The 23,890-nt window shown below is 49.6% G+C and overlaps 1 protein-coding gene across 1 annotated transcript in view; it reads right to left on the bottom strand.

Moving 5' to 3' along the window:
- Positions 1-23,890, bottom strand: part of OXSR1 (oxidative stress responsive kinase 1) — a 66,020-nt gene that overhangs the window by 37,485 nt on the left and 4,645 nt on the right. Inside the window, exons 2-4 of the mRNA XM_082752835.1 lie at positions 20,004-20,116; positions 13,691-13,799; positions 5,230-5,371 (exon numbers count right to left, since the gene is read on the bottom strand). Coding sequence (XP_082608961.1) covers positions 5,230-5,371; positions 13,691-13,799; positions 20,004-20,116 — 364 coding nt within the window. The remainder of the gene's footprint in view (positions 1-5,229; positions 5,372-13,690; positions 13,800-20,003; positions 20,117-23,890) is intronic.

Below are 23,890 nucleotides of genomic sequence, written 5' to 3'. Positions count from 1 at the left end.
AGCATCGAGTCCACCTCCTGAACTCTCTGCACGTAACTTCTTATCTTCATGGAACAAAGGGGACAGAAAACCTAAAAGCCCATCTCCGTTTAACGCAGCTCCTAACAGTTGAACTGAAAAGTTTGTGTGTGTGTTGGGTTTTTTTTTAGGCTAAATCAAAGCGATTTTGGCAGGGCATGCAGTGACAAAGCCCAGGGGCAGCACCTGGGTCATGCAGCAAGTGTCCATCTTCTGGTGTCCCCATGGAAGCAGGCACAGGGACCTCAAACCACGCTGCCACCAGCCTGGAGCCGCAGCAGGGCCCTGCTTCCCTCAGGAAATCCACGTTCACCCCAGGAACTCTGATGGCCAGATTTCAGGCTTTGGGGCTGAGATAGTTTTCCTTGAAGCAGATAGAGGCAGTCTCCACGGGAGCTATTGTTTCTGGCTGGCTGCGGATTTGGGATTTACATCTGGTTCTCATTTTCTCCTTGCAACCACAGGGATTTTTTTTTTATTATTTTTTTATTTTTTTTTTTTTTTAAGACAATGAATTTCTGGATGATGCAGTGGAAGAAACAGCCACCAGGAGAGCAGGCTGGTTTGCCAAAGCCCCACAATACTGCCCAGTAGGACTGCGGTGCACACAGCAGGGAGATGCAGAGGTCTTTGTGCTCGCAGCGCTGCCCAGCCAGGTGTTTATTTGGGGGAGAAAATCACCGAGTGCAATCCAAGCACTTCTGCTTTCCCACCAAGGAGCCCACAGGCACAAGAATAACATTTCCATCGCTCTGGCTACTCAACAGTTCATAAATTCAAGCTGCAAAACTTTTAGTAACCAACACCTCTAAAGGCTACTTCTGTCCATCCTTTATTTTCAGGGAGAAGAGACCCAAAGCACACTGCCCTGAATATAAAACGATTGCAAAATACCGGTCTGGAGTCAGAACCTTCATTCCCCTCCCTTTACCCAACACTTCTCGGCCTCGGGGGACACGATATTATTCCCATACCTCCGAGGTGCCAAGTTTCTGTAGGAGAGGGCAGCCTCTATGAATCGGATCAGGGCAATCCCCTTCCCACGGCTGAGCAAGAGCTGGTTTCCAAATTACTGGTGGCCTGACTTAAAAATAAATCAACCTGGCAATTAGAGGGGAAAGGCTCCACATCCCGTTATCCCCCAGTCTTTCCTTGCCAAATTTCACTGCTGAAACACTCCCTAAAAGATTACAGCCCCGGCTGGAGGGGGGCTGTGAAGTTTTCTTCTGGTTTCACTAACACATCTGCCAGAAGGACACATCGAGAATTATTATTTCCAGGGTCTCTTCAAAGCTACGTCGCAACAGCTGCCACAGCACCCTGCTGTCCCCGTGCTCGCCAAACTGATTTAAAAAAGAATAAAGAATTAAAAGGAATAAATAAAAATAAAAATAAAAATAAAAGATGGTTCTGTACTGGAGCACGAGCTGATCTGAGTGTATCCAATGTGCTGTTGCACCTCTCTCCGCCCCAAACAGTAGAGCAGTGAAAAAATTAATAGCTGGATCACCGCCCTGCCAGTATTTCGAGTGCATGAGACCCTAAAAACTTCCTCGGCTTTTTTGTTTTAACAGCAAAACAAGCATCACGTCCATTACGCTGCAAGAGGAGCATCTGACAACACACAACCACTCCAGCAATGTATCACTGCACCTGGACCGAAATATTCGGTTACACAACGGCTAATCACGGGCAGGAGATAAGCTCGGAGATAAAAATAGGGAGAAAGACACGGAGACCTTGCAGCAGTTAATCGGCGTGATAGGGCTGTCAGCTGCCCATAAAGAGCAGCACTTGGACAAGCTTTCAACTTCCCTCCGACGAGCCCCTTGAAACAATAAACCCTACCCCCGGGGTGCTTTTGCTTTTTTTATTTTCAGGTCATTCATTGAACTGCTGGGTACCTGCTGAGCCCAAAACCACGGAGGAATCTGAGCCCAAGCAGGGAGAGGCTCGACGTGTCCTGAGTGTCACCTGCTGCAGGCACCCTGATAAAATCAGCCTGGCAGCGACCCCTCGCAGTGTCACAGGTCCTGGGGGACTTCACAAACGTGTCCAAGCAGGGTCTGTCCCTGCAGGATGGCTTCACACAGAGCTTTCAGAGTGGTTAACCCGTTAACAGGGTCACTGGGGTTTCAAATTGGCCTTGGGATCGCCAGGAGACACAAAACCACAACGGGGCTGCAGAGCTGCCAGCCTGAGAGAGGAGGCAGTGCTGATCTGGGGGGGGGTGATGGGGATCATTTGCTCTTGTTACCTGGTTCATGAAAATAAAACCTATTCTGCTTTCTCCTCTGCCTTTTCCACAGGGCCTCGTGCTGTTCCTTTCATCCCTTGCACGATGAAAGCCAAAAAATATCACTTTGGAGACACGCGCTGAACAGCAGCTATTCAGGGCTCAGCCTCGCTCTGGCTGTTAATTAGGAAAGCAAACAAAAAAATTATAATTTAAGCTTTCACTACGTATTTGGCTTTCGGATCTCCTCTAGAGAATACCGCCCAGCTACCCTCCCGTCCGAGGCAGGAGATTTACACTTCCCCGCGACGCCAGCTCCCCCAAACCGTAATTGGAAGTGGCATTAAGTTCAAGACGAGCTTAGGCCGGGTGAGATTCAGCAGCAGCAGAATGTCATTAAGCCGGTTTTCCACGTGTTCACTTCATTTACCCATTCAACGTGGTACATAATTCAGAAGTATCGAGCCTCTCTGCTGTCAGATACACGCCCTCTGGTCCGACGGATGATTTAGAGCAGCAAGGAGCTGTCCCCGTTTGAGGTCAGCATTCGGGTCCTGACGTTAAATATCCCAGCTGAACTCTGTGCCTGGCTGGATTGCTGCTCGCTTTGGGGTTGTTAAAGGAAGCCCTTCAGTTCTGCCCCTTCCCAGCTGACCTGGTTTCGGCCCGAGGTGTGCTGCAAACACCGGATCCCGCAGCTCAGCCGTCCCCTGGTGCCATTTCCTTGAGAGACAGAAGCTCCAAGCTGCCCCCAGGGACCAAAACGCAGTTATTTTAAACACTTCCTCTCGAGAGCATCTCTGGCAACACCGCGAGGCTCCCACCTGCGTTCCCCATCAGGCAGGAGCAGTATTATGACCCCTCGAGTCAGGCAAAATAGGAAAACCATACAGAGATTTGTATGCGGTGCAGCTGGGACCTCTCCTCGTGCAGCTTTAAGTTGTGTTTATGCCGGTGCTGTACGCACATCTGGATAAAACGCACGCCAGCACCATTAACTCCATAAAGGAAACGTGTTTCCTCCCTCAAAGGCACGTCAGCCTGCCCAGTGCCAACCCAATCGGGAACCCATCCTTCGTGGCACAGGTAGGGAGCCCACGCACAACTTCCCTTCCGTGCCTTGAACATTAGCACTGCTCCAGGTTTTTCTGCATAAAAAAGTTCCCCAGATCACTCTGCTCCCACGTACAGCAGCAATCCGAACGCTTTTTTCTGATAAATCACCCTACAAGTTACTGCAGGAGCCGCCCTCAATAAATAGATCAAAGAAGCTGATGCACAACAGCAGCCCTAAGCTGCACCAAGGACACGGCTCCAACAACCACGGTGATTTCGTTACTAAATAAGAGCAAAACGCTTCGACGTGCAGGACAAGAGCAGTCCCAGCACGTCGGATTCAGTCCGTCACAGAGTGATTCAATCTGAATCACATTTTCTTCGGAGCAAGCGGTCTGAACCCTGCGAGCATCTTGCTTTTGCTGACTGCAGGAAGGAAAAAACCACGAATACGCTTTGTACAGTGCTCACCACAACCACCAGTTCTGCTCTTCCACTGCAGCACGGCACGTGGAGAAGCACCTCTTTCAGCACAGAGATCACCATGCGACATCTTCACCAAAAAAATCAGGTTTAAGACGTTACTGCTGCTTTAACTGATGTATTTTTCAGTTTCATGAGACGAGATGAGCCAAGCAAATCAAGTGGAAATCACACACGAGCAGGGTTTTGTCAATCACTCGTGCAAGAAATGACCACGTGCTCAGCAAGCAAGATGTTCTGTTATGTTATTAGCTTCCTAGGCTGCCCGAAGTCAATTCTAGAAAACACAATTAAAACAGCTGGGAAATGAAACCTGCCTTCAGTGGAGACAACCGTCCTTGTTAGATCAGAGCTTTAATGGAGGCTGGAAGCTGAAATCTGAGATTTCCTTCAGGGAAAAGAACGATTCCAAAATCGTTTCCAACCTTCTGGTTTGTTTTAACCCCAAACAATCTACAAAGACCAGTCGGTTTGACCAAAACTATGAAATAAATGCCGCTTGGATTTTCTAATTAAAAGAACGTTTTGAAGAAAAAAAAAATAAAGTCACCTCTTCTTGTGCAGCTCTCGCAAGCGGACTGAAACTTAGTCCAGCACAGCAGCAGCAGTGCTTATCATGGCATTGGACCAGAAGATGACCGAGCTCAGCGAATTCCCAGGGAAGAAGAGGCTGTTGTTCCCAGCAGCAGCCTGGGGCCAGGATGATGTATGTTCCCCACAAGCTGTACGTTCTATTTTCAGTGCATACTTAGGATTGCATCTTTATTTTTTAATGGCAGAACGTACTGACTTAGTATCCTCTCTCTCTACAGCACGCCACACCTTGAAACGCCAGGGGACAGGAAAACAGGCTTTAAAAATACCTCCCAAATGACAGAGCAGCACAGAAACCCGCGTCTCAGCGATCCATCAAATCCCAGGCCATTAGTCAGCGGGCTTTTGCCTACAGAATAAGTTTTTTCACTTCTAATTCTGTTTCCATCTCCTCGAAATGAAATTACCCAAATTTACATTTTGTCACGTTGATCTTGCAGCTAGCCTTAAAAAAAAGAACCAGGCTTGAAGGGCTCTTTATTCAGTTGCCCAACGTTTCTTACGCAGTGCTCTTCGTGATCTGCAGCACTGCAAGAAGCAAAAGCAGCTGAAGTTTTTCCAGCTCTAACAACTACTCATTGTAGCTGGAGCTTGACCCTTGAAAAGAGGTTTTCTGTACAAGAACTTTAGATATCTTGAAGTTTACCCAAACTTACCCTGCTCATGGCTTATCCTAAAGAAGCAGCTACTGTGTAGAAAGTCAAGTTTGCAGTTTCAGTAAAGCTCCCATCTCTATTTTCCACTTTTCAGACCCTGACAGCTGGCTGTGTGGTGGGACTGCACGTGCTCTGCTGCTCTGTTTCAGTGCCATGCATTTCAGGATGATGAGAAATGTAAAATACCTGTGGATTTGCCCGTTTTTATGCAGGTAGTCCAGCCCCTCCAGCACCTCCTTGAGGATTGTGGCTATACAGGGTTCATCCAGGACACCGGTCTTGTGTTCTCCCTTGGCCACGATGTGCTTTATAATATCCAAAACGGAGCCTAGAAAAAATAATGAAACACGTTAGCGTGGACTAGAAGAACTGATTCGCAGCTCAGGGTATTTTATAAGCTCTTGGTACCCAAATTCTTGGAATTTGTTGGGAGGGGAAGCAACAACGGTCAGGATGACAAGTGCCTGAGAGGTTCTTTGAACAAGCCAAAACGTGAAGTGCACACACACAGACCTCTCAGAAGGGCTTTAAGTAGATACTGATGCTACAGCTGGAGGAGCAGGAGGGGGAAATGGAAAAAGCAGGGGGCTGCCAGGACTCACAAGCAGCAGGCAACGAGCTCGATAAAATTAGCCTCGTTCTGAGCTCTCATAAACTCAGTGCAGAGGAACAGCAAGAAGAAATGAGTATGCTAAGGGACGGCACTGCCCTAAGAAAAAAAAAGTGGAAATAATTATACAGAGAACAAACGGGGCTGAATTCTGACAGTGAGTCACTTCTTCACTGCAGACAGAACTGGGATGGCTTAGCCCCTTCCCTAGAAACATCAGCCTTTAGTTTTTCTCCCAGCCGTGGTGTGAATGACATCACCTTGCATGACAAACCAGGCTTGATAGAGCAACCCACCCCCCGGAGCTGCAGCCAGGAACAAACGGAATCAATGACCAGGAAGATGTCTCTTGTGCCAGGTCCCATTTTGATGATATATTGGGTACTGGGCTCTTTGAGAAGATCATCTTCGGTCTAGAGGCACACACAGAGCTTGATTTTATTGCTCCCACAGCTCCAGCACAGGATGTCTCAGTTTGTTTGCCAGGCGTGTGCTAGTTAGCACCTTCAGCCTTGAGTTTATACGGTTCCATCACCGGATAGCCAAGCGCTAGGATCTTTAAAGACCTGGGCACAAAGTCGAGTTAGCAGCACCAACAAGTTCTTCAAGAATGAGGAAAGCAGGCACGACTGCAAGGCACAAATGCAGCCTGGACTGTCTCTGAAAGGAAACACAACACTTCTGCATCTGAAGAGCAGCAAATGCTGAGAAACTTGGTCGCAGGAATTGGGTTAATGCGGAGATTACAAAGTTCCACCTCGCAAATTCCTGAAGCAAACTGAAAAATACAAGGGGACTTTTTTTTTTTTTTTTTTTAAATTTTTGTCCTTTTCATCCTTTAAGGATGAAGGGATGAGCGTCAGAGCCAACGGAAAGGAAAAGGAGGGTAAGAAGAAGGGAGAACCCATGCGTGAGCAGGGGAGGATGCTGGCAGCCCTCCTGTGCCAGCAGTGAAGCTGCTCTGAGTGCTTGCTGCTCCCCTGACCGGCACCTCCAGCTTCCTCGTCCCCAAAAAAAATTCACTTGGCTCGTGGGATTTGCAAAAGACCTGCTCTGAGCACACACTAACAAAACAGAACATAGATAAATGAAGTAGAGAAGTCCCGTTGCACAACTTCCCCTCGATATTTCGTGTCAGAATACTCTTCACCTTTGTTTATCCCGTCCAAGCACAGAACCACTCCTCTGGTTAGCTTTGACTTGGGTCTTCATCAGCCGAAGGTTTTACCCAGCCATAATTCAGGTTGTTTCTACTTATATATTTCTTCACGTGGAGCTTTTAACACCCCACAAGTTCATGGGCACATGATCCTTCACTGAAATCTCACCTTTTAGGCTCGCTGGCTGTCCTGGACACCATGGGGACTCACCTGGGATTCAGCCCATCACAATCCCTATTTTAGAAGTCCGTGCTTGCAAGCCCTGGTGCTCTTATTTTGGGCACAAATTTTTGTGACACCTACGAAAAAACCACCCAGCCCCCTCCTCTTCCACTCTGCAGGTTTTCCCTCTGAAACGTGCCTTTATCTGGGGAACAAACTGTCGCTTGTGTACAAGTCCAGTGAAAATATGCGGCTCTTCACCTACTCGTTTTGTCCTCCTCCCACCCACAACGCTGTCAGCAGACTCGGTTCAGAAACGTTTCCCTTCTCCTGCAAAGGGCTCGGGGAACAGGAGGCGGCAGATCAGCTGGTGCTGAAAATCCTTTGGTCGAAAACCCCCGTGTTAGCCGAGGTTGTGCTTAGCCCAGAAAAAGGAGTGAGGGCAACGAGGCTGTCAGCGAAATGCTGAGCTCAGGGAGCAGCAGAAGAGCAAAGAGCCACCTTCCTGGTGAGCAAAGCGTTGTAGGGATCAACCCCGTTTTGTTTACACGCGTTTAAAAAAAAGCAGTTTTGCTCCTGGCATCACAACACGATGTTGTATTTCTCCCAAGACACGGATCAGTAGCTGGGGAGGTCGGAGCTGCCTCCAGAATCAAAGGCAACCTTGTAAAAGTTGGCGCAGGGGGATACGAAGAGCTCAGCCAAGCTTCATTTCCACACGCTGCTGAGTGCAGGGTTAGAAACCTCGTGATTTTCAGGTTCAGGAAGCTGCTGCGGCGGGACCGAATACCCCCAAAGAGAAAACCACAACTTAAACGGGGAGCCCCTCAAAGACAAAGTCACGGGAATCTCACTGCTGAGGAAAACAGCTGCTACTACAAGGCTGGCAGTGTGTTTCAGCATCAGCCTGAGATATCCAACTCAGTCATTCCCAAGCATCTCGGCTGAGCGTGCGATTCCCTTGGTGCCACCTCCTTGTTTGCTCAGGCAAATGTTCTCACTTTCCCCAGCGCTGGTTTCTGAGCCAGCTTCCGAACCGGCTTCAAAGAGAAGCTGGGGAAGGAAAAAGCTCACCTGAACTTTGCTGCATCTCTGCTTAAATGCAGTTGCAGCGTGGATTTGTGCTCCCTGTGCGCAGCGGGGTTGAACAATCTGCAAGCAAACAGCTCCCGTAATCAAGTGGCCAGAAGAGAAGGGTAACAGCAGAAACAAGGCACACGCTACAGGTATTACAGAACAGCTATCACAACGTTTTTAAGGACAAAAACCCACTAGAATGTCTTTTTTTAAACCTTAAGCTGGGAGAGAAAAGAAGTGAAGGCTGGCTGGGGCTGACTGAAAAGCCATGCCAAGCCCAGAAGGGGAAACACGTCGGGAAAAGACAAAACAAGACTGAGGGCAGAGCCAGAAGTGGAGCCGAAATGTAAACACAAACAAGGCTGCCGTTTAATAAGGATGTTTAAAGAAGCCTGGTGATGAGCAACCGATCCCAAACTCCACACGAAGGGAAGGAGGAGATGCTTAGAGATTGATGGGGAAAAAAATGCAGCTATAAACAAGTTCCTGCCTCTCGAGTGCACGCCGAGCAGCGCGCCGCCAGGAAGCCCACAGGATGCCGTGCGACGCGAGGAAACGTTTCGTGTGATTGCCCGATCGTTTCTGAAGTGCCTCAGCGTCGTGCCACCCATCACCAACCCCGTTGTGGTCGCAACCCCGTCGTGGCTGCTTAGGAAGCCCAGTCTCCACATGCAAATTGAATGGAAGTTGGAAGCGAAGTGGTTTTCCGCTCAAATTACACGAACAAATCCCCCCTCGCTGCTCTCCCCCAGGACGGGAAGCTCGGCGGCGTGCCTTGCCCTTTCTGGCACGGCGAGGGAACAGCTGATGAGCTCTGACCCCCTCCTCAGAAGGCAGTTTCTAATTTCCGGAAGCGAAGGGTTCATTTCCACCCACGGCAGCAGTATCTGAGCAACGAAGACACAAGAAACCTGCGAGCAAAGCAGCGTCCTGAATTTACCAGGGGGCAATGTCCTTGTAGAGGAAGATCAGGCAGAGCATTCCCTGTGTGAGCCCTAATAAACGCGGTCCTGTCCTGCACCCCACACACACGCACACCATTTAAAGGCCTGGCACAAACAGGCTGGAACCCATCCCTGGGGAATCACCGGCGTTTCACCACCCGGTTTTGGGGGAATTGAGATGTTCAGCAGCCGTATCCTCTGAGCGCTGGGATTCGTTGCTGCTGCTTTAAGACCTCTCAGCAGAAGGCAGCGGTTTCGGTGAGCCCGGCTGCCGTCGGAGCCAAGAACGAAACCTGCACCTCGTCAGCCTCTGACAAAGCCAGGAGGAAAACGCTCAAGAAGGAAGCGCAGCCGCCTGCGGCCGGCAGCTCTGGGGCCGAGGAGGACAGAGGCAGCAACGGAGCTCGAAAGGAAAGGGAAGAACAAGTTACACAAAGCAAACCAAGACACCTAGGGAGTTTTCTGAGGTTTGCTCATTTTTTGAAGTTTTCGCAACCCTGGTTAAGGCATATCGGAGGGAGGAAGTTAAGGGAACTTCCACTTCTTGCCCCTTTCCCTCTGGAGCTCTTGTGTGGATGCCTGCGAGGGACAACATTAAGGCAGGCAGCAAGATGTTAAAATAAGGGGGCAGGACAGCCTACTGCGGTTAGGCCTGAGACATTTACAGGCGAAAACCTGAAGAAAATAAAGTAAACAACTTAATTTTTCATGTTTCTCTTATTATAGCTAGGAACGGGGACGTATCCATACAAGCTCCACATCCCGTACTCGTATACAGCCCCTCCGGCCTCCTGCCTTCTCCCATCCTTAATGGTTGGAAATTTATTTGTCGAGACACAAATTAACAGCCCTCCGGAGGGCCTCAGAACGGCGTAGCTCTCTCCTCACAGAATAATTCAGCGTAATCACGAGGGTTTCTAAGAACCTGTGGCTTTGGTCTGGCCCCTCCTAATTGCAGCAGCGCGTTACGATCAGAGATTAATGCGGCAGAAGGGGGACGAGATGTCTTGGGTCCCCACCAGGGAGATAGGACCTAGATAATGTTCAATTTGGGGGAAAAAAGGCAAGGTTTAGCTATTCCAATATTCCAATCTCCTTAGCAGATTTAATGAGGAGCCTTCAGGAAGGCAGAAGATCCAAGAGCCCTATCTGGAAGCGTGTCAGCGTTTAACAAATTTACAGTTTGAAAATATTTTTGGAGGGCTCCTCTGATTTAGCCTAGGACAGTAAAAGTTGCTGGGCGATGCAGCAGACGGCCGATTCTTCTGAGCACCTGTTTTGTGGAGTTAGGCACAGCCGAGGGTCCCCTGTTAGCCGAGAGCTCTTCAAATCAGGGAGAATGTAGAGGAACAAACGGGTCACAGGCAGAAAAAGCACCAGAACAAAAGGACAGCTGCTCCTCTTCCTCAGAAAAAGCCCCGGAGAGAGGGACTGGGCATCAAAGAGCTTTAAAAGGCACGAGTGAAATCCGTGAGACGGGAATGTCAGCAAGGCCCAGAGCAGCTCAGCAGCTGTCCAGAAATATCCATCGGGGTTTAGTTTGGAGTAACAGCAGACCAAAAGGCCGGGGTGCCAAGCTGACACCGCTGAGCTTAGCTCCCTGAAAAACGGTTTCATCACCGCAGGGAAGGAGGCTGCGATTTCTGCTGAAGGGAACGAGCAGCAGAGAACTTCCCAGACCTGCCTCGGGCTCACGTTGCCAGATCAGAAAGAGAGTGTCAGAGGGACGGGGCACACCAGCACCCCTTCTCAGTGCCAACGGAGATAAATAGCTCAGCTTCTGGGACAACTGCTCTCTGGCTTCGTGGGATACCTCCCCTCGGAGATGTTTCTGAAATATTTGCCTGTACGGCTAGGTTAAGCTTTCAACAAGCTGACTGTACCCAGAAAATAAATTAAACTGCCCTCAGAACAACAAAAAGAGGCTTGCATCCAGGACTGTTTATCAAAGCAATAACATCCATGTAAGCAAAACTATTTGCAGCCTGAAAACGCACGCCAGCATCGATTGACACTGATGGAAGAGAAGCAGTAAGATCCTGAACTTTTACCCAGAAAAAAAAATCCCAAGTAGGAAACCACAATCAAACAGATTTGATTACGTGCTCACTGGGATGCACAAATCTCAGCCCAGGCCCTATGAATAGTTCGATGGAATAAAAGAGTTAGGCTCCACCTTTTTGTTTTTCCTTCCCCTTTTGGGTTCATAAAAAATAGCCCAAGTTTTTTCCTGTTGAGAAATTCAGCTCATTATTTTTCCCACTGGCTGACAGCTGACCACGAAACTCGGCCCGTGTATTACTGATAAGCAGTAAGCCGAAAGGAATGAGAAGCAGTTCTGAAAGCATCTCTCGTGACATAAATCACCCGGCCCAAAAACAACAGGAAAGAGTCTCATTAAAAGTGAATGGGAAAAGCTCTTCAGTCAGAAGGCTCCAAATAAAAAAGTTTCTTGCCCCGTCTTAAGGGCTATCCCATAAAACTTGTCTAGGGCATCTAAAATGCAATTTCTGAAGTACAGCCACGCAAAGAGTAGAAGCTGGAAGAGGCTGGGAAACCTCTCTCGAGGTATTTCCTGCATAAATCCTAACAGGTCACCCTCAAAAGTCTACTTCAGCCGTTCCCCCAGCCCCCAAATGTTTTATTTTAAGTGAGAAATCAGCCCGTCTTTTATTGTACAACCCTGGCCTTCAACGTGAGAAACAAAAGGTGAGATTTGGTAGGGCTGCTTTACAGCAGTACCGCGTTTAGGGCCAAATGTGCACAGGGGTCAAACCCCCGCTGTATAATGCAGAAGCCTGTTCAAGGTGACTCGCCCTGACAGCCATTTCGCACCACCAAGAGGTTGGTGCTGAAGCTCTGGTTATTCCCCAGCAATTTGCCAGTCTGCCCTTTACCTTTCTGGGCCATCTTTTCATTATCAAGGCACCACAGAGTCTGTTTTGTTTTTTTTCCAGCTACACCCCAAAAAAAAAAAAAAAGACAGAAAAGTGAGGGCAAGCAGAAGCAACATTTGGAGGATCAAGGATGAGCCTAACCCCGACTTGTTTTCAACAGAAAACCACTACGAAAACGTTGCACGTTTTCTTCAAGGAGGCCGTGAATCCTCCTGAAAAAGGTCAAGAACGTTGCTGCCGTCTGTCCTGCACCCCTAAAATGTTGGGAAACTTTTCGTGTTGGGAAAGCTTTCCCCCGTAGACACTTCTTATCCCAAAATTATTAGCACTGAATTGGCAAGGGATTCGTTCCTGCACACAACCAGCGATCCTATCCTTAACGACCCACCCGTTAAGGGTCCCTCCAAGGAAAGAGGAGGTATTGCTTCATGACACACGAGCACATGGGTCATTATAAAGCCTTTAAAAAAGGCTCAAGCTAGCATGAAATCCGACTGCCCCCAGGAGAACTGGGGAGTTTTCTAAAGAAGATCCTGAAAGCTGCCTGTTTTCTGGTCATTAGCGAGCTCTCGTGGAAGAAGCCAACAGGTTGAGCCAGATTTTTCCACATCAGCATCTGGCATTTTACAGCCTACGATATTAAGCCAAGAGCAGAGAAGCCAAGAAGGTTTTTTAAAAAAGGCAAGAAAACGATTTTTTCAGCTTTCAGTGCCTTTTCACTACGGTGCCAGGAAAATCAAGCCTTCTCAAGACAGGCCTAAGGTTTAGCAACAGTCCTCAGTTGTCATCCAGAACCCGAATCTCTTTCTTTTCTCTACGGCAACTTAAACGTGAAGTCTGGAAAATACTATGAGATCAAATTAGGCATTAATGATAGAGAAAATGTAAAAACTTCTTTTCTTTCTCTCAAAAAAAGCTGTTTCTACAGCAGCCGAGTGAATAAATCCGGGAAGGGGAATGTTTCCCTGGCTCTGGCAGTTTGAAACTGCCCCAAGCACTCGCAGTTATTTTGTCACCCAGAACTAGTGGCAGGTAACCCAGCTCTGAGGAATGAGACAACACAAATCAAGCTGCTCCTACCCTGATCTTCTCCTCCCTTTGTAACACACTGGCATCACAGGGGCAGTTCTGCTGGCAATCTGGGTGATTTGAATTCCTCACAAGGGCAGCCAATGTGTAAATAAGTTAAATCAATAGACTGAATGGTTGCCTCTGAGCTCCAGGTGAGAAAAAGTCAGGCCCTCAGCCCTGCAAGGGGAGTTGCAAACATCACAGTCCCCACTGGAAACGTGGGAACTGGTGGGCTCAGTCACATACTTCTCTAGTCCAAAACTTTATCCTAGGCTTTTGGAGCAAAATGAAGAAGCTTTTGTAAATGTGATCCAAGAAACACCACTTCAGATCCATCAGATGAGAAGACACAGGTCAGATTTTTAATTTTTTGCATTTCTTTTTAAGTTTGGGATGGTTTCAACTGCTGCATCTGTACCTGAGTTTCTCCTGTCACTGTCTGAAGTCACATCCTCCCAAATACTCAACTGAGTCACTCAGCAAACACATACAAAACACCATCAAATATGCAAAGCAGGTGCTAAAACAAACTAGCAGTCATGCAGTTAGGCATTACTACCGGTGTACATAAAATGAAAAGCTGTTTCTGAGCCAAATGGGTTGAAGTTGAGCATTATCATTCAAGCGTGTTAACTCCCAAGGAGGAGGGAAGCCTGGGAGGGAGACGAGAGCGCTCCAGCCAAGTTGTGACGTTGTTTTATTGGGTCTGTAAATGGGATCACTCACCTCCACTGAGCAACTTCATCACCAGCCAAAGCTCGTCCTTCACCACGAAGGAGGTGTAGTAAGATACGATGTTGGGGTGATGGCACTGACTCATCGCTTGAATTTCTTTCTGCGGAGAAAAACAGAGCATTAGCAGCTGGACGTGAGGGGTTTCATTCCGTGGGCACAGAAAATAGCTCCCTCGAGACACGGTGTTTGAAGAGGGTGAGAAGGAAAAGGCTACGTGGGAACTAACCACAGAAAAATCCAGGAATACTCCTAGCACTCAGCCTGCACCATGCTAGGGCTCAAAGATATTTTAGGATGCTCTACCTGTCTCTGTCTGGCTAGCAGAAGGCAAGAAGTGACAGAAATCCCCTTGGCAAAGGCAATAAAATGCTCTCTCACCAAGCACCTGCTTCCAGCTGCAGCAGACTTCTGAAAATTTTACCTACGAGGTTCACGCCGCCACCTCCTCTCAGTGAGCCACTACACACCAGGTGTCACCAGCCGAAGGCTATCCTATAGAAAGGGAAATACTGGCCTCTGGGAAGGAAAAAAAAGAGTCTCTCATCCCTAATGTCTCTCCCCAGCATGAAAGCAGACGGCTCAGCTCCGAGGGCACAAAGGACAGGTCCAGCTTCTGGTGTAGGGGAAGAAGAGGAAAACAGCCTGAGATCACAAAGTGCTTGGCTACTGTTGATGGAGTGCAACATGAAGTGCTCTCGGATATGAAATTGCTCGAGTTTTGACCGTGCTTATTCATAGATTTTGTTATGGGGTAAGGGTTGAGGTTTTCCAAGGTACAGGGGAACAATATCCCAGAGCAGAGGCTGAGTTTTCATTATTTAAGTACAAATTACCACCGTGGACAGAAAGCCTCCCAGTTTCTTGGTTTCCCCCATCAAAAGCCATCCCTTGGGACTGGCACCCTGCACCCCACAAGGGGAAAAAGGAGAAAAAGGTCCCCCCACAGCCCTGCCCTGATCCTTTCCTCCCTAGGCACAAAGCTCCCTGCCACCAAAGCTCCAGGGGAAGCTCTGCCCATGCCTCGTGTTCCTCTCGACCTGCTCTCGCTGGAGCTGGATGATCTTTAAGGTCCTCTCCAACCCAAGCCATGGGTCTGTGGGGTTAAGGCAGCCCCACAAACACGTTCATGGAGACCTTCTCCAATTTACCGCTGCTTTTCAAGGAGCAAATGAGGAATTGGTTCCTCTTCCAGCTCCTCCAGGAGCACCTCCAGCTTTCCAGGACGCCCCAATAAGCTGATTCTTCTACACAAGAAGGGATGTTTGAAGAGCTGTGGAGTTGCAGGTCACTGATCTCACACCGTTGACTGAAAACCACTCTGTGAAACTAAATACAGCCTGAAATGAAACCTAGCTTCCAGTTTCTGCCAGGGGACGGAGGAGAAGCGGGGAGGTGGACAAGCACTACGTCCACTGCACGACCTCCCCTTTACGCAGCCTCTCCCAAAGGCAGCTCATTTAAATTCACTCGTTTAACCTGAGATCATTTGGGGTTTAGCTCTGAGAACTGGGCTGAGCCCTTGGTTAAGGGATCCACGAACCTGCCCCAGCTTTTGTCCTTCCACCTGGAATTAGCTCTTGATGTAAGGTTTCCAATTAATTGCAAAGCTTTTTTTAAGAAACACGCAAGTAAATCCAGGTGCCCAACCTCTCTCTGACAATTAAAAGATAAATAAAAAGTGCACAAATGGCACCAGAATAATAAAAAAAAAAAAAGAGGTGGAAAGAAGCAAGTGGGATGCGGCTTTGTGAAGTCTTCCCATCAGGCAGCCCTTCCCCAAAGCCACCATTCTCAGCAAGGCTCCAGAGGAGCTGGTTTTAATCTTTCCTCAGTTAGACCTCAAAATATTTTGAGCTGACTCCCTGGGAGATCAAGCGAATCGTACAAAAAGCCATACGCAAACATTCCCTGTTTTCTATCTGTTAGCATATCCCGTCGGAATCCAGGAGCCAGCGAGGCAAGGTCTGGCCCGAGCTTCTTTAACAGCCTCGATCTGGCTCGGGTCTCTGCCATCGGGGCAGCTCTTCGCAGGGATCCTGTGTCACTTTATTCCTATTTTATTGTTCTCCAAGAATTTCCTCTCCTGCACGTTACCAAACGCTGCTCCCCGGGCTGGAAACAACAGTTGGAAGAAAAAAAAAAAAAAAAGCTTGTGTTTGTCACGTGCTGCAGCGCACAAAGGGGGGTTGCTGTGGTTGCTGGTATTTATTTTCCCTTTTCGCAGCTCTGTGCCAAAACACCGCCAGCTCGGGGCCGGGTAGCAGTGGCGGGGTTGAACCATTCCTTGCACGGCTCTGATCAGTAACTCCAGCCCAGCACACAGCGTCCAGTGCTCCCCCGTTATTAAATCCTTCCTTATCTGTACAATTCAAACGCAGGGGTGAAAATCTGGCTTTATTTAGTTGTGCTTCCTACACGTTGACGCAGCACGGATGCTGCCTGCTCGCACGTGGGTACCTGCAACTTCCCAGGAAGCTGCTGGTTTGGTTATCCTGGCTGAAGGCAACCACAACCCAAAAAAAAAAGATGGGGTTGGGAGGGAAAAATCAAAGCAGGGCAGATGCAATCTCCTCGAAAACACCAAGCGGTGCTCGAGCTGTGGGTGGCAAACACTTGCTTTAAGCAAAACTCCAAGGGTTTAGTTCAAAGAGTGTAAGTTCAAGAATATTGATTTATTTCTGGTTTTAAATATTAGGGTAAAAAAGCTGAATTCTTCTGCTACAACCACCTTAAGAGCAATTATTTGAAGGTGATGAGGAAAAAGGACAGAGCTCAAAATGAGAGATTCCAACCCAGCTTCCATGCCCAGTTCACCTCCACACCTCAGGACATGGAGATTGGGACTAAAAAGGGACACCAGTGGGAAACGTTGCAGGTACACAACAATCCTGAAAGGGGCAAGACGTCTTCATAAAGGAATTAACCTCAGGTGACGGGAACAAACGACCCCTGTGTGAAACGTGCAACACGGCGCCTCAAATCACCACGCAGAGGCTGTGTTCCACGGGGGACTCCCTGGCACTGACACCTGGGGACTTGTTTTTCCCCTTTTGTGATGGCAATTCCTGTCAGATGCCACGGGTGAAACATCTGTCCTGCTCCAGCAGCCCGCTCCTTTGTTCCCACCGACCTTATGGTCGGCTTAATCCACTTGTAGGAGCTGCTGGCAGATCAAAGCCACTTCGATATCCCGGCCGAGTCTTCAAAAGAAGGTGTAAAACCCCGTAACCAGCACTTACAGAATCGTCTGCCCAGAGGGGAGACTCCTGCCGAAGCCCGGGCAGTTAACAGTTGGCTCAGGCCTTAAACCAGGGGAGTTCCTAATCCTGCTTTAAATCCCATCTCATTTAACCTCCTCGACTAGGAGGTTGATTTCTTTAATCTCACGCCATGTTTGATCTCCGGATTGCTGGCAGCGAGCTCCCCGGGTCAATCCCCCGAAATTCAAGAGGACATTTCCTCCTGCTGGAGTCCCCTCGGCACCCCGAGATGAACCCGCGGCAGTAACCGAGACATCGTGCAGGGTTTGCAAAGGTTACCCCAACCCACGCTGCTTCTGAAGCACTCTAGGGGGAAAAAAATAAGCATTTTAAGTGCAATTTTCCCTTTTCTGTGCCACGGGTTGATGGCCGGGCAGTGCTGTAACACAAGAGCATTGATTTAGTGCCTGGGGGACAGAGCGAAGTTTCCCGTAAGCTGGCTGGCGTGCTCAGCCATCCCCAGAGCACCAGAAGGATAATGGATCTAATGAAAGCCCGAATTCGTGCTTTTAGCAGGGTTAGGGGAGAGGAGAAAGCACGTGGAGAGCATAATATGCTCCAGTATAGACCCAGCTATTTCTCTTTGCACTCACCTCTCAAAAACACCGTTCTCTGCAAGGACTCACTCACATTTAGGGGGTTTGGAGACAAAATCTTGCAACAACAAGTGCTTGCTCAAAAAAAGGTAATTAACCTGATCTGGGAAACTGCCACGAAGGGAGATGACGAGACTGAAAGCCTTCAGAGTACCCTAAAGAAGCAGCGAATGCAGAGGCAAGATTAAAAAAATTGAGAAGGTAACACATAGGAGGGAGATGAGTTTCCATCCTTTTGGCTCTTGCACTAAGAAACGCCGTCCAACACACTGAAAAACTCAGAACAAGCCAAGGGAAAGCATTTTTTCCACAAAACACCCCTGCCTTGCTGACCCCAGGAAGCTCCTGCAGCTCCACAACACCCTTCTCCCCAGCCCTCCACGATTTAAGTCTCTATAACTGCCTTTTTAAGATGTTTTCAAAAAACATTACGAGATCAGCTTCAATCTGGATAAATCAGAGCTCAACTGTTGCATGTCTGAACGGGAACTTGTTTGGGGAGAGATTTTCCCCAAATGCTCAGAGCTTGATTCTTGTACTTTCCTCTGAAATAGCGAGCAGTGAGCACTTACTGTGTCTCTTAGATCAGGCTGCCCAGGGAAGTGGTGGAGTCACCATCCCTGGAAGTCTTTAACAGACATTTAGATGTAGAGCTTAGGGATATGGTTTAGTGGGGACTGTTAGTGTTAGGTCAGAGGTTGGACTGGATGATCTTGAGGTCTCTTCCAACCTAGAAATTCTGTGATTCTGTGATTTACTGACAGCAGGTAGAGGAAGAGCTCAAAACCCTGCCCTCACCCCAGGCACTAACAAGCACGATGTGGAGCTGTAAACGTCCACCTTTACAAGAGGCCTACAAAGAAGCCTGCAGAAGGAGCCACGCTCTCTGGTCCCAAAATTGGGAACTCAGACCTGGTGAGAACCATTCAGTGCAGTCCTGCCCCTAACAGGAAAAATCCTGGTGAGGAAGGGGACAGCTAGAGACTGAAAACAGGCAATTAGTTATCTAAAATGCCATGGTGAGTCTTCGTAGCATCACTTTCTGAACCTAACCCCTTTTAGTTGGAACTGGCAATGACTCAAAGGCCGATAATCTCAATTAAATCTCCCGACGACACAGTTGGGTTTACCACCAAGGCACAGCAGCAAGGACGAGCCACAGAAAAGACTTGAAGAGCACCAAGGGATGGCACTGGGACAGAAAGACCGACTGGGAAAAGGGAAGGGAGCCCGAACTCTAGCGAGAGCAGCAAGAGGATGTGACCGCAGGACATTTGAAGAGTCCTACACACGGCTCTTCACAGGCACACTAAAAGGTGACAGCTGGAAGGGAGCCTTTCCTCTCTGCAGGAGTATTTGCTGATATCTACAGCGATAAAAACAGCGTTAGTCACTAGATGGGAACTGGAGCCATGGTTTAAGTGACTCGCTGAGGATTAGAGCTGAGCAGAGCTGCCTCTCTCTGTTCTACTTTCTCATTGCGCCTGGGTTAACGCGACAGGAACTGCCAGGATGCAGGCAGAAAGATGGAAAGGGTTAAAAAAAAGATCCTAGCGAGCTGCTTTAAAAGGAGAGGTGACACAAGACCGCTCCCTGCCTCTCCTCAGACCCTGCCCTCAGTATTTACGTTGGGAAGTTTTTATTCCAGACGCCTCTCTCAGCTCTGGGGGGGACACCTCACGTTCAGGGGAATGCCCCCGTGCCTGGCTTCAACCCAGGGGCCTTCCACGTTCAGGGTGAACGCGGCAGCTGCTGCTCCCACACGCAGCAAAGCAGCAAACAAATCCCATCAACATCCGAGCCAGATAACAAAAAGCGAATTTTGGTTTCCATGGCTACCTGCCCGAAGCTGTTTCCCATTGAGAAAAATCTTCAGAGGCACACATCAGAGGGAAATCACAGAGCTGCAGCTCCAGAGGAGCCCACCTCCTGTCCCCAGCTCGGGATGAGGGAGGGTTTCCACGCAGCCTGCAGCACAGCAGAGCGATCCCTTAGCTGGCATCGCTCCCATACCCAGATTAAGAGCAAGAGCTCGTTTATTCAGCCTCTCTCTGTACAGGTGAAGGATAAAAACGCAAAGAACTGAAGGAACGGGGGAGAAAGCAAAAGCACTCCCCTAAATTCTGAAGCTTCTCCAGGCACACAGCTTTTGATCCCCCTCAAACCACAGAGCTCTCATACAGGCAGCTGAGCTTAACCCTTGCACGTTAACTCCGCTCAAAACAAAGGGATCACACAGAGCGCTCGGCTCCAAACAATACCCTGAAGTTCTCCAACAATTGATCTTTTTAACGTTTTCTTCAGCGCTGTGTCCCACAGCCAGCGGCTGAACTGCCTCTGGTGCAAGCAGCCGGGTTCTCTCCCAGCACCGCGAGGAAGGATGCGAAAAGGTGCTGGGCGAGCAGAGCTGACTGAAATAAAACCCGCGGGGCCATCACGGCTACATACCAGGAGCTCGTCCATGCTGGTCTGACACTTCTCCAGATTGATCCGTTTAATCGCAACCTTCTCCTTCTTCGGAGCACAGAAGGCTGCCTGCACCACTGCGGTCGCTCCACTCCCTGTAGGGAAAAAAAAAAAGAGAGAGAAAGGGTTAACATCACCTTATAGGACTTCTTTGGAAAGGAAGGGAAGGCAGACAACAAAAACTACAAGTGCCAGTCGCTAAAGGCAGCAGCAAGGTAAAAACCAAGCAAATCCCACCCCTAAAAACTGCCCCCTTCGGGTCCATGCAGCTCAAGGAGCTGTGGCAAGGAGCTGGGCTCGCACAACCCACCCCGTGGACCTTCCCGAGGGCTCAGCACAGCCATAAAACAAGCCGGCAGCTCGCTCCTAACAAAGGGCTGATTCTTCCAGCGGGCTTTGAAAAAGGCCGCCGAGGTCACACGGACTTTTAGCCTGATGTGTTCGCCCCCAGTGTCGGAACAAGGCACAGCCTCGGCTCCCAGCGCTTAATGAGATTTTTGGCATAGTTTCGTGCCCTAATTGCTCTCCTGGTCTCCCCTCATTGTATGCAGGGGCACGAGGCGAGCTTCATTCAGTTGGGCTCCTGCTCTCCCGTGGCAGCACAACGCCTCGCTTCTCGGGATGTGAAGCAGGCGAAGAAGCTCCGAAATCAAACCTCTGGGCAAGATCCCGTCCTTCAGGATCAGAGAGCACCCAACTGCTTTTGGACCTGCCTTTATGAGCCTCCAGAAACAGCTGCAGCGTTCGCATCATTTCTATCCCAGGCATAACTCTCAGACCCGTTTGGGTCGATGAGGGAGATGAGAAGAGCTATTCAGCATTTTGGCACAAACCACCCCATTTGGGAGCTTCTCAGCACTATAAAACCTCCTGATCCTGCAAGACGAGCCAAGCACAGCGTTTTTGCAAAGAATCCTTTTCCTACGTGCAGATAAACCGGGGGCAAAAGCTGGCAAGCCCCAAACAAAGGGCACTGAAGCTGCCTGCAGCAGCTCTCGGTCACTTCTGCACAAAAGTCACACCAAAACCCATCAAACCCAAGCGCCAGGCAGGGGAAAGAACCTGAAATCCAGCCCTAAAGCATCAAGAAAAACTGCTCCGTCCAAAAGAAACGACAGAAGCTCCGACTTTGGTACCCAAATCCCACAGGAAACCCTCCTGGGCACAGGGCGGGGAGGATTCCCAGCTCGAGGCTCCCCCCGATCTGATCGCCACCTGCTCTCCCCGCTCCTCCCCCCTCCTCCAGCTCGTTCCTCATTTCTTTCAGCTCCTCTCCGGCGCTTAATTAGAGAGAAACAATGAGATCTCCAAAGCCTCCCAGGCGAGGATTAAGCCAGGCTGCAGCAGGACGTGCCACCAGCAAGCTGCTCTTCGGGAGCCGCACACAAAGAGGGGGAAGCGTGGAAACCCCAAAGGGCACAGAAACAGCCACGGGGCCACCGAAGGGTTTGCGGCCCTAAAATTTGTTTAGGAAGTCAGAGGGGGGAAGAAGCGAAGCTGCAACAAGGTTGTGTGGATGGGAACAAGCAGGGATGCAGAGGATGCTGACGGAGGGGAGGAGGAAAATGCCTGGCAAGGAAGTTTCTGCGAGTTTTGGGGGCAGGTAACAAGCACGTGGGGGAAGGAGGGAGGAGAAGCGGTTCCCCACCTGCCTTTGTAGGGTTTCTTTATCCACCCAGCAGTGTTATAGGGTGGCACAGCTCAGGCAAAGCAACTCACCCTGCAGATGCTGCCTGAAAGGCACTAGGTCAGGGGAAAGGAGAAGGAGAAAAAGGGAAGAGACCCCGAGGGGTTTTAGGGTTTGTTTAATGCCCCCCGCTTCTGTCCCCATAGGCTCTCGGCTCCGGTCCCAAGCCCTGGGGTAGCAGCTGCCAAATTCTTCCCGGAGAGGGTCACGACCTGCTTTAGGAAGCGCTGCGAGGGAGGAAGGCGTGCCCTTCCCAGCCCTTCTCATGTTTCTGGGATGTAAGGGTGCTTTGGGAACTAACCCCAACTTCTGCCGGAACGAAAACAACCCAAACCTCCCGAGGATCGCCGCTGAAGCCCCGTTTCCCCGGGCCAGACATCTCAGGGCCTGTGCTCGAGCCCAAATTCTCCTTTAGGACTGCTCAGACCCAAAGCCTCGGGTGATTTAGGGGTATTCACAGCTGCTAATGCCAGCCCAGGAGCTGCAGCCACATCCCTGGATGTTTCCTCACGCCAAGCTCTGAAGCCACCTCCCCGCTGCAGAAGGGATGATCTAACCCTTCTGAAGGGGAAATTCAGCTGGTTTTGCTCTGTGCCTGCTTGGAAAGCCCGCAGGGCCCTAAGGCAGCAATCCACGGCTAAGAGATAACCGAAAAAAAAACCCTACAAAAGCCCCGGAGCAAAGGGAGCTCCTCTCCCACAGCCCCGCGGGGACCCGGTGAGCCCTCCTGCAGCAGGGGAAAGAGGTCAAACAGGGGGAAAGAAACGGTTCATCCAGAGAAAGGAAGAAATAAATCATCTCTAAATCACCTATCACAGCACAGAAGCTTAAGGAAAATGAACAGACAACTGCGGATTTAACACAAGCGTTGTGAGGGAGCCAATTTTAGGGTTTGTATTGGGGGGTGGAGGAAAACCAGCAAGCCCCAGGGATTATATATATTTATATGTGTATCCCAGCATGTTATATAGAGTGAGATACAGAGAGATCTACCTAACAGCGCTCACCTACGAAGGATTTCTCTCTAAAACACAACTCCACGTTTTCCCAAAGCTCGGGAAATCTCCCCATGGGTACCTGCAGCAGGCAGCTCACCCCCCAGCACTAATCCTGCCCAAAGAACTCCACAAAACGAGAAGCAGGTTCCCCAAACCTGCCTGTAACACAAAAAACAGCCCAAATATCAGAACAGGGTGCAAAGTTGCTGCCTGCAAACCCCTCACCGAGCCCCTCTGCTCCTCGATTCCACCGCTGAGCACACACAAAAAAAAAAAAAGCCAGGCACCACGAGGAGCCCGGGCCATTTGGGGAACCACCTCGGGCCCCTTTCCCCAGCCCAGCAACTCCAGGAAGCAGCAGGAGACAGATTTCATTTCGCAGGCAAGGTGTTCACCCCAAGATGAAGCTTCTCATCTTGACTTCACGAGGTTTCAGCCAGCAGGAGAGCCCAACGTCCTGCTGCCTGCCTGGAGCTGGAGACACCCGAAATGAGGAGCGCTGCTACCTGCCCCGCTCACCTCAGCGGGTCCCAGCTGGTTTTCTTTACAAAGAATATTCTGCAGGTGCTCTCCCTCTTCAAACTCCCCTTTTCTGCTGCTCTCCGCACCCTTTTCAGAACTCAGAGAGCTGGAATTAACCCCGGATCCCACAAAAATGGATTTACAATCCACCAAAGACCAAAAACAAGCACGAGCCTTAAACCTGACCTGGGACAAAAGGTAACCCAAAGTTTCCCACGTGGGCAGAGGCCACCCCAGCTCTCCACGCTCCCATCTCCCCAGCAGACCCCTCGCTGGGGTTCCCAAGGGCCAAGTTCCACCCGCAGCGTTCAGTTCCCCCTCCTCTTAAAAAAAAACACAGCAGCTCTTGACAGAAAACGGATGAAAATTGAAGGTGGCAAGGAACAAAAATCTTCCCAGGAGCTTCTCTGTACCCAGCAGAAAGGCGTTCTGATTTGGCCAAGCCGTGAGGTGCTCCTCGTGCTGCTCCACGAGCACGCAGGATAAAACTTTAATGGACGTACGGAGGGCAGCTCCAGCTAATTTGGTGAGAAAGTGAATCAGCGCTCTGGCTTTCCTCTGATTTCACTCGCGGATGGGATTTGTGAGGCTTTTAGGGCTTGCTGAAGACAGCCATCCCCTACAGACCTGAAGGGGTCTAAAAAAACCCTAGCAAGGCGAGT

The sequence above is a fragment of the Aythya marila genome, assembly GCF_965140915.1.
Source record: "Aythya marila genome assembly, chromosome: 2".
Taxonomy (NCBI): Eukaryota; Metazoa; Chordata; class Aves; order Anseriformes; family Anatidae; genus Aythya; species Aythya marila.
Note: the sequence above shows the minus strand (reverse complement) of the source record. Positions and strands in the feature narration are given on the sequence as shown.